The sequence below is a fragment of the Papio anubis genome, chromosome 20, assembly GCF_008728515.1.
Source record: "Papio anubis isolate 15944 chromosome 20, Panubis1.0, whole genome shotgun sequence".
Taxonomy (NCBI): Eukaryota; Metazoa; Chordata; class Mammalia; order Primates; family Cercopithecidae; genus Papio; species Papio anubis.
In genome coordinates, this window is record NC_044995.1 from 39,088,070 (window position 1) to 39,098,016 (window position 9,947).

Genomic DNA, 9,947 nt, shown 5'->3' on the forward strand with positions numbered 1-9,947 from the left:
GAGCTTGCAGTGAGCCGAGATTGTGCCACTGCACTCCAGCCTGGGCGACAAAGTGAGACTCCATCTCAAAAAAAAAGAAATAAATAAAAACCTGGCCGGGCACAGTGGCTCACGCCTGTAATCCCAGCACTCTAGAAGGCTGAGGTGGATGGATCACGAGGTCAAGAGTTCAAGACTAGCCTAGCCAACATGGTGAAACCCCGTCTCTACTAACAGCACAAAAATTAGCTGGGAGTAGTAGGTGTGCCTGTAATCCCAGTTACTAGGGAGGCTGAGGCAGGAGAATTGCTTGAACCTGGGAGGCAGAGGTTGCAGTGAGCTGAGATCGCACCACTGCACTCCAGCCTGGGTGTCAGAGCAAGACGCCGTCTCAGGGCGGGGGGGGAAGAATAAAAGCCTCAGCACCTTGGGAGGTGGAGGCGGGCAGATCACTTGAGGCCAGGAGATTGGGACCAGCCTGGCCAACATGGTGAAAATCTCATCTCTACTAAAAAAAAAAAAAAAAAAAATCAGCTGGGTGTGGTGGTGCACACCTATAATCCCACCTCCTTTTTCCTGGGTTTTTTTTCTTAGTTTTGAGACTGAGTCTCGCTCATAAGCCCAGGCAGGAGTGCAGTGGCGCAATCTCAGCTCACTGCAATCTCCGCCTCCCGTGTTCACGCCATTCTCCTGCCTCAGCCTCCCGAGTAGCTGGGACTACAGGCGCCCGCCACCATGCCCAGCTAATTTTTTGTATTTTTAGTAGAGATGGGGTTTCACTGTGTTAGCCAGGATGGTCTGGATCTCCTGACCTTGTGATCCTCCTGCCTCGGTCTCCTAAAGTGTTGGGATTACAGGCATGAGCACGCCCGGCCTCCCTTTTTCCTTTTTTTTTTCCCCTGAGACAGAGTCTCACTCTATCCACCCAGGCTGGAGTGCAGGGGCGCAATCTTAGCTCACTGCAACCTCCACCTCCTGGGTTCAAGTGATTCTTGTGCCTCAGCCTCCCAAGTAGCTGGGATACAGGCGCCCACCACAGCACCTGGCTTATTTTGTATTTTTAGTAGAGACGGGGTTTCACCACATTGACCAGGCTGGTCTTGAACTCCTGATCTCAGGTGATCCACCCACCTCGGCCTCCCAAAGTGCTGGGATTACAGGTGTGAGCCACCATGCCCAGTCATAGTCCCAGTTACTTGGGAAGCTGAGGCAGGAGAATTGCTTGAACCTAGCAGAGGTTGCTGTGAACCAAGATCATGTCACTGCACTCCAGCCTGGACGACACAGTGAGAATCTGTCTCAAAAAAAAAAAAAAGAAGAAGAAGAAGAAGAAGAAGAAGAAGAAATGTTGTACACTCATGTTCATAGGATCATTATTCACAATAGGCAAAAATTGGAGGCAGCCCAAATGTCCACATACAGATGAATGGATAAACAAAACGTAGTATATTCTTTTTTATGAGACAGAGTCTCACTCTGTCTCCCAGGCTGGAGCGCAGTAGCACTATCTTGGCTCACCGCAGCCTCCACCTCTTGGGTTCAGGCGATTCTCCTGCCTCAGCCTCCTGAGTAGCTGGGACTACAGGTGGGCACCACCATGCTTGGCTAATTTTTGTATTTTTAGTGAGACAGGGTTTCACCATGTTGATCAGGCTGGTCTCGAACTCCTGACCTCCTGATCCTCCTGCCTTGGCCTCCCAAAGTGCTGGGATTACAGGCATGAGCCATCGTGCCCGGCCTAAAATGTGGTCCATTCTTTCAGCCTCACATCTGCAATTGGGAAAAAAAAAAAAATGTGGTCCATACATACAGTGGAATAGCATTCAGCCTTAAAAAGGAAAGAAAAAAAATTTTTGAGATAGTGTTGTTCTGTCACCCAGGTTGGAGTGCAGTGACATACAGCTCACTGCAGCCTTTACCTCCCCCAGGCTCAAGTGGTCTCCTACCTCAGCCTCCCAAGTAGGTGGGACTACAGGCATGTGCCACCACAGCCGGCTAATTTTTGTATTTTTTGGAGAGACAGGGTTTCACAATGTTGCCCAGGCTAGGAAAGAAATTTTGGCACGTGCTACAACATGGATGAAACTTTAGGATATGCCGGGCATGGTGGCTCATGCCTGTAATCCCAGCACTTTGGGAGGCTGAGGCATGCAGATCACTTGAGGTCAGGAGTTTTCGACCAGACTTGCCAACATGGTGAAATCCCATCTCTACTAAAAATACAAAAATTAGCCAGGTGTGGTGGCGGCGGGCACCTGTAATCCCAGCTACTCGGGAGGCTGAGGCACAAGAATTGCTTGAACCTGGGAGGTGGAGGTTGCAGTGAGCCAAGATCCCACTGCCACTGCACTCCAGCCTGGGTGATAGAACGAGACTGTCTCAAAAAAAAAAAAAAAGAAGAAGAAAGGAAAGAAGGCCGGGCGCGGTGGCTCAAGCCTGTAATCCCAGCACTTTGGGAGGCCGAGGCGGGCGGATCACGAGGTCAGGAGATCGAGACCATCCTGGCTAACATGGTGAAACCCCGTCTCTACTAAAAATACAAAAAACTAGCCGGGCGTGGTGGCGGGCGCCTGTAGTCCCAGCTACTCGGAGGCTGAGGCAGGAGAATGGCCTGAACCTGGGAGGCGGAGCTTGCAGTGAGCCGAGATCGCGCCACTGCACTCCAGCCTGGGTGACACAGCGCGAGACTCCGTCTCAAAAAAAAAAAAAAAAAAAAGAAAGGAAAGAAAAAGGAAGGAGGGAGGGAGGGAAGGAAGGAAGGAAGGAAGGAAAGGAATTTTAGGATACTATACTAATAAGCCAGCCCCAGGTGGAGTGGCTTACACCTATAATCCCAACACTTTGGGAGACAAAGGTGGGAGGATCGCTTGACCTCAGGAGTTCAATACCAGCCTGGGCAACATAGTAAGATCCTGTCTCTACTAAAAATAAAAAAAAATTAGGCCAGGCGCAGGTGGCTCCCACCTGTAGTCACAGCTACTCAGGTGGCTGAGGCATGAGAATTGCTTGAGCCTAGGAGGCGGAGATTGCAGTGAGCTGAGATCACACCACTGCACTCCAGCCTGGGCAACAGAGCAAGTACTCTGTCTCAAAAAAAAAAAAATTAGCCAGGTGAGCACCTGTAGTTTCAGCTACTTGAGAGACTGAGATTGGAGGATCACTTGAGTCCAGGTGGTCGATGCTGCAGCCAGTTATGATCGTGCCACTGCACTTCAGCCTGGGCAAAAGAGCAAGACTCTGTCTCAAAAAACAAGCCAGTTACAAAAGGACAAGTAACGTATGATTCCACTTATATGAGGTACGTAGAGTAGTCAAATTCATAGAAACAAAGGAGAACAGTGACTGCCAGGGACTGGGCGAAAGGGAAACTGGGGAGTGAGTGATGGATACAGTGTTACAGGTTTGCAAGATGAAAAACTTCTTTTTTTTTTTTTTTTTTTTTTTTTTTTGGAGACGGAGTCTCACTCTGTCGCCCAGGCTGGAGTGCAGTGGCCGGATCTCAGCTCACTGCAAGCTCCGCCTCCCGGGTCTACGCCATTCTCCTGCCTCAGCCTCCCGAGTGAAAAACTTCTGAGGTCAGGCATAGTAGCTCATACCTGTAATCCCAACACTTCGGGAGGCCAAGGTGGGAGGATAACTTGGGCCCCAGGATTCAGGACCACCCTGGGCAACATATTGAGACTCTATCTGTACAAAGAATACAAAAATTAGCCAGGCTTGATGGTGACTGCCTGCAGTTCCAGCTACTCAGGAGCCTGAGGTGGGAGGACCACTTGATACCAGGAGATTGAGGCTGCAGTGATCATGCCAGTGTACTCCAGCCTGGGCAACAGTGAGACCCTGTCAAGAAAGGAGGGGAGGGGAGGTGAGAAGAGAGGAGGGGAGCCCAGGAGTTCAAGACCAACCTGGGTAACAGAGAAACCCCGTCTCTACAAAAAAATTTAAAATGTAGGTGGGAGTAGTGTTTCATGCCTGTAGTCTTGCTACTCGAGAGACTGAGGCGGGAGGATCGCTTGAGCCCAGGAATTCAAGGCTGCAGTGAGCTATGACTGAGCCAGGGCACTCTAGCCTGGGCAACAGCGCAAGACCCTGTCTCAAAAAAATAAAATTAAATTTTAAAAGCGATCATATAGGTCCTGCTTCCTTTGTTGCACATTATGCTTATAAGAATCATCCAGGCCAAGTACGGTGGCTCACGCCTGTAATCCCAGCCCTTTGGGAGGCCAAGGCAGGCGGATCACCTGAGGTCAGGGGTTTGAGACCAGCCTGGCCAACATGGTGAAACCCCGTCTCTACTAAAAATACCAAAAATTAGCCAGGCATAGTGTTGGGTGCCTGTAATCCCAGCTACTCAGAAGGCTGAGACAGGAGAATCACTAGAACCCGGTAGGCGGAGGTTGCGGTGAGCCGAGATTGTGCCACTGCACTCCAGCCTGGGCAACAAGAGCGAAACTCCCTCTCAAAAAAAAAAAAAAAAGAATCATCCATCCTGCTGTGAGAAGATGTAATATCTGCTCTTTCATTCCTGTGTAGTATTCCATTGGCTGAAACAGCATAATTTAGCTGTCCATTCTACTTCAGATGGACATTGGGTGTGAGCTATTTCCAGCTTGGGAATGACATATATACGTGGTATTGTTATGAATATTCATGTCTTGAGAAAACTGCAATTATTTTTTGCGGGGGCAGAGAAGGTGTGCATGTGTGTGATTAAAAACAACAGGCCGGGCACGGTGGCTCACGCCTGTAATCCCAGCACTTTGGGAGGCCAAGGCGGGCAGATCACGAGGTCAGATCGAGACCATCCTGGCAACACGGTGAAACCCCATCTCTACTAAAAATACAAAAAAATTAGCCGGGTGTGTTGGCAGGTGCCTGTAGTCCCAGCTACTGGGGAGGCTGAGACAGGAGAATGGTGTGAACCTGGGAGGCGGAGCTTGCAGTGAGCTGAGATCGCACCACTGCACTCCAGCCTGGGTGACAGAGCGAGACTACGTTTCCAAAAAAAACAAAAAACAAAAACAACAACAACATTTGGCCGGGCATGGTGGCTCACACCTGTAATCCCGGCACTTTGGGAGGCTGAAGTGGTCAGATCACTTAAGGTCAGGAGTTTGAGACCAGCCTGGCCAACATGGTGAAACCTCGTTTCCAGTAAAATACGAAAATCAACCAGGTTTGGTGGCTTGCGCCTGTGGTCCCAACTACTTAGCAGGCAGAGGCTCGAAAATCCCTTAAATCTGGGAGGCAGAGGTTGCAGTGAGCCAACATTGCGCCACTCTCACGTGGGAGACAGAGCGAGACTCTGACTCAAAACAAAACACAAATTCTTTTTATTTTGTATATTTTACAACATAAAATATATTATACATTATAAGCAATAACTCCCACTCCTCCACCCCCAACCCCTGGAACTCCTAATCTACTTTCTGCCTCTATGAATTTGACTACTCTAGTTACCTCATATAAGTGGGATCATACAATATTTATCGTTTTGTGACTGGCTTCTTTCACTTAGCCTAATGTCCTCAAGGTTCATCCATGTCACAGCACGTGACAGAATTATTTATTTATTTATTTATTTATTTATTTATTTATTTATTATGAGACAGAGTCTCACTCTGTTGCCCAGACTAGAGAGCAGTGGTGTAATCTCAGTTCACTGCAACCTCCGCCTCCTGGGTTCAAGCAATTCTCCTGCCTCAGCCTTCCGAGTAGCTGGGATTACAGGTGTGCACCACCAGGCCCAGATAATTTTTGTATTTTTAGTAGAGACAGGGTTTCACCATGTTAGCCAGGCTGGTCTCGAACTCCTGACCTCAAGTGATGCCTGCCTCAGCCTCCCAAAGTGCTAGGATTACAGGTGTTAACCACCGCATCCGGGTACATTTACATAAAAAAAATAATAAATACTAGTGGGTGGGTTGTTTGTTTTAGACAGTCTCACTCTGTCACCCAGGCTAGAGTGCAATGGCACGATCTCAGGTCACTGCAACCTCCGCCTCCCTGGTTCAAGCGATTCTCCTGCCTCAGCCTCCTGAGTAGTTGGGATTACAGGCGCCCACCACCATGCCCAGCTAATTTTTGTATTTTTAGTAGAGACGAGGTTTTGCCATGTTGGTCAGGCTGGTCTCCAACTCCTGACCTCAAGTGATCCGCCCACCTCAGCCTCCCAAAGCACTGGGATTACAGGCGGGAGCCACCGAGCCCAGCCTAATAAATGCTAGTTTAAATGTATAAAAGTAAAATTAAAAATACGATTTTTACCCAAAGAACATTGAACACTGCATATATTTGCAACCAGGTGAGCATATACATATTTATTTATTTATTTATTTATTTATTTATTTTAGATGGAGTTTCGCTCCTGTTACCCAGGCTGGAATGCAATGGCGTGATCTCGGCTCACCGCAACCTCCGTCCCCAGGGTTCAAGCGATTCTCCTGCCTCAGCCTCCTGAGTAGCTGGGACTATAGGCATGGGCCACCACGCCCGGCTAATTTTGTATTTTCAGTAGAGACGGGGTTTCTCCTCTCTTCCCGGGAGGCGGAGGTGACAGTGACCCGAGATCGCGCCATTGCACTCCAGCCTGAGCGGCAGAGAGAGACTCTGTCTCAAAAAAAAAAAAAAAAAAAAAAAGAGGCTGGTCTCAAACATGCGACCTCAGGTATTCCGCCCGCCTTCGCCTCCCAGAGTGCTGGGATTACAGGCGTGAGCCACCGCGCCCGGCTAAAAATATATATTTTTAAGTGTCAGTGTGCAGAAAGGAGAGGAAAAAAAGTGAAAATAAAAAATGACTAAGTAACTGCTTAACTAAAATTTAAAGCTGTACGTGGAAACGTATAAAATCCACACTACTCCCTTGGCCGCCTTCCCCGGAACTGAGGCAGCAGGGACACCCCTCTCCCTGCCCTGGCCCCCACCGGGCCTCGCGCTCAGGCAACGGGCGTGGACAGCCCGGCGGGCCTGCAAGGACCCCGCACAGCCAAGATGGCGGCGTCCGTGCGACAGGCACGCAGCCTGCTAGGACTGACGGCGACCCTGGCCCCGGGTTCTCGTGGCTACCGGGCGCGGCCGCCCCCGCGCCGCGAGCCGGGACCCTGGTGGCCAGACCCCGAGGACCTCCTGACCCAGCGGTGGCAGCTGGGACCGCGCTACGCGGCTAAGCAGTTCGCGCGTTACGGCGCCGCCTCCGGGGTGGCCCCCGGTTCGTTGTGGCCGTCGCCGGAGCAGCTGCGGGAGCTGGAGGCCGAAGAACGCGAATGGTACCCGAGCCTGGCGACCATGCAGGAGTCGCTGCGGGTGAAGCATCTGGCCGAAGAGCAGAAGCGTCGGGAGAGGTGCGTGCGTGCAGGCAGATGCGCGGGGCTGCCCTCTGTGCCCCGTGGGCGAACTGGTCCCCAAGCCGTGCCTACCCCATCGGGGTCACGTCGTAGCATCTGTATGTTGTAGATTTATATATTCGCTCACCTGGCCGCAAAACAAACTCAGAATAACAGTCTATCTAGTCATTCATCAGCAAGTCTTTTTTTTTTTTTTTTTTTTTTTTTTTTTTTTTTTTTTTTTTTTTTCCTGGTTGTTGTGTTGTGGCAAGATCTCGGCTCACTGCAACCTCCGCCTCCCGGGTTCAAGCGGTTCTCCCGCCTTAGCCTCCCGTGTAGCTGGGATTACAGGCGTGCACCACCACGCCCGGCTAATTTTTGTAATTTTTAGTAGAGACGGGGTTCCACCGTGTTGGCCAGGTCACTCCGTACTTCAAGTGATCCACCCGCCTCAGACTCCCAAAGTGCTGGGATTACAGGCGTGAGCCAACGCGTCCGGCCATCATCACCAAGTATTTACCGAGCGCATACCTTGTGCAAGACCCTGTCCCAGGCTGGGCGCGGTGGCTCATGCCTGTAATCCCAGCTATTTGGGAGGCTGAGGCAGGCCCCCAAAGGGCCCTTAATATCAGATGGCGACAGCGGACTATTAGGAAGGTAAAAGAGTGAAGAGTGCGTGCCTGAGGGCGGCTTTGGTTTGGGAAGCCTCAGGCCTCTCTGAAGTGATGTTTAAGCAAAGCCCTGAATAACCAGACTTAGCTATGGGGTAATCTCTTGGGTAAAGAGTTCCTGGTAAAGGGAACAGCTGGGGCAAATGCCCTGAGATAGGATATTGCCTTAAAGAACAGCCAGGAGGTCAGTGTGGCTGGGGAAAAGTTGCCGGCAGGAAGGTGATGGGTCCTGGAACCAAGGGCAGAGGTCGGATACAGAGGCAGGTCTGAAGGACCAGGGGCATCTTTTTTTTTTTTTTTTTTTTTTTGAGGCAGAGTTTTGCTCTTGTTGCCCAGGCTGGAGTGCCGTCTCAGCTCACTGCAACCTCCGTCTCCCGGGCTCAAGCGATTCTCCTGCTTCAGCCTCCCGAGTAGCTGGGATTACAGGCACCTGCCACGACGCCCGGCTCATTTTTCGTATTTTTAGTAGAGATGGAGTTTCACCATATTGGCCAGGCTGATCTTGAACTCCTGACCTCAGGTGATCCACCCACCTCGGCCTCCCAGAGCGCTGGGATTACAGGCGTGAGCTACAGCGTCCGACCAGACCAGGGGCATCTCTTATAGATAATGCCACATCCTGGAGGGTGAAGCGGGTAGGTCGAATGTGTTCCTGGTGTTTAACCTTCTTGTTTTCCCAACAGCCTTAAGAGGAAGAAGGGATTGCCCTAATTTTGGAGATGAGGAAACTGAAGCCATGTGTCTGATCACCCAGGCAGGGAACCGTGGAGCAGGGACTCCTGTTTCTGCCCCTCCTCAGCCAGATGACCGTTATAGGGCTTAATTCTTCACTTTTCGAATCCTTAAATGAGGCTGTCACAAAAAACGAGATCATGTCCTTTGTAGGGACATGACAGGAGCTTGAGACTGTCATCCTTAGCAAACACAGGAGCAGAAAACCAAATACAACGTGTTCTCACTCATAAGTGGGAGCTAAATGATGGGAATGCATGGACACACAGAGGGGAACAACACACACTAGGGCTTTTTGGAGGGTGGAGGGAGAGGATCAGGAAAAATGACCTCTGCGTACTAGGTTTAATACCTGGGTGATGAAATAAATCTGTACAAAAAAACCCCCATGGCACAAGTTTACCTGTGTAACAAACCTGCACTTGTACTCCTGAACTTAAAAAAAATGGGGCTGTGACTGGTAGCTACAAACTCAAGGATTGGTGGGAAATGTCTTTCTTGCTTTCACTCCTGTGCCTAGAATTGGGCCTGGCCTCTGTACAGGAGATGCTCAGCAGTGTCTGTGGAATAGAGGTGTGAAATTACCCATGGGAGTGGCACTTGGCTTGCTCACAGGCAGCTCAGTGAAATGTTGATTTGGCTTTGGCACCTGGGGTTTACTGGGGCTTGACACACCCTTGTGATCAAATTCATGCACAAGTAACTTTCTCATCTCTTCCTGTTCTTCACTTGTCAAGGGCTTTTCCTGACAGTTAATCTACAGGGGGAGTTGAGGCAGGCCTGTAGGCAAAGGCCTATGGGTGAGATATAGGTGGGTGGGCTCTGCCCTGGCTGAGTGCCAGTGTCACAGCCCACTCTCCCTCCCCTGCAGGGAGCAGCACATCGCAGAGTGCATGGCCAAGATGCCACAGATGATTGTGAACTGGCGGCAGCAGCAGCGGGAGCGCTGGGAGAAGGCCCAGGCTGACAAGGAGAGGAGGGCCCGACTGCAGGCTGAGGCCCAGGAGCTCCTGGGCTACCAAGTGGACCCAAAGAGTGCCCGCTTCCAGGAGCTGCTCCAGGACCTAGAGAAGAAGGAGCGCAAGCGCCTCAAGGAGGAAAAACAAAGACAGAAGCAGGAGGCGCGAGCTGCTGCACTGGCTGCAGCTGCAGCTCAGGACCCAGCAGCCTCTGGGGCACCCAGCTCCTGAGGCTTTGTCCCTTCCCAATAAAGCCTGCTACTTGGCAGTACCCCTGAAGAGAT

General features: G+C 50.8%; 1 protein-coding gene across 1 annotated transcript; it reads left to right on the forward strand.

The window, feature by feature from the left end:
• The first annotated feature begins 6,929 nt into the window (after positions 1-6,929).
• Positions 6,930-9,946, forward strand: GADD45GIP1 (GADD45G interacting protein 1). The gene is made up of 2 exons (XM_003915003.4): positions 6,930-7,319; positions 9,576-9,946. The coding sequence occupies exons 1-2, from the start codon at positions 6,970-6,972 to the stop codon at positions 9,892-9,894; spliced, it is 669 nt and encodes a 222-aa protein (XP_003915052.2). The 5' UTR covers positions 6,930-6,969; the 3' UTR covers positions 9,895-9,946.
• The last annotated feature ends 1 nt before the right edge of the window (position 9,947 follows it).

Bases quoted from the DNA above. Each gene is read 5' to 3' on its own strand.
- GADD45GIP1 (XM_003915003.4), top strand. From the start codon at position 6,970: ATGGCGGCGTCCGTGCGACAGGCACGCAGCCTGCTAGGACTGACGGCG. The intron at 7,320-9,575 runs GTGCGTGCGTGC...CCTCCCCTGCAG, and splicing joins GAGCAGAAGCGTCGGGAGAG to GGAGCAGCACATCGCAGAGT.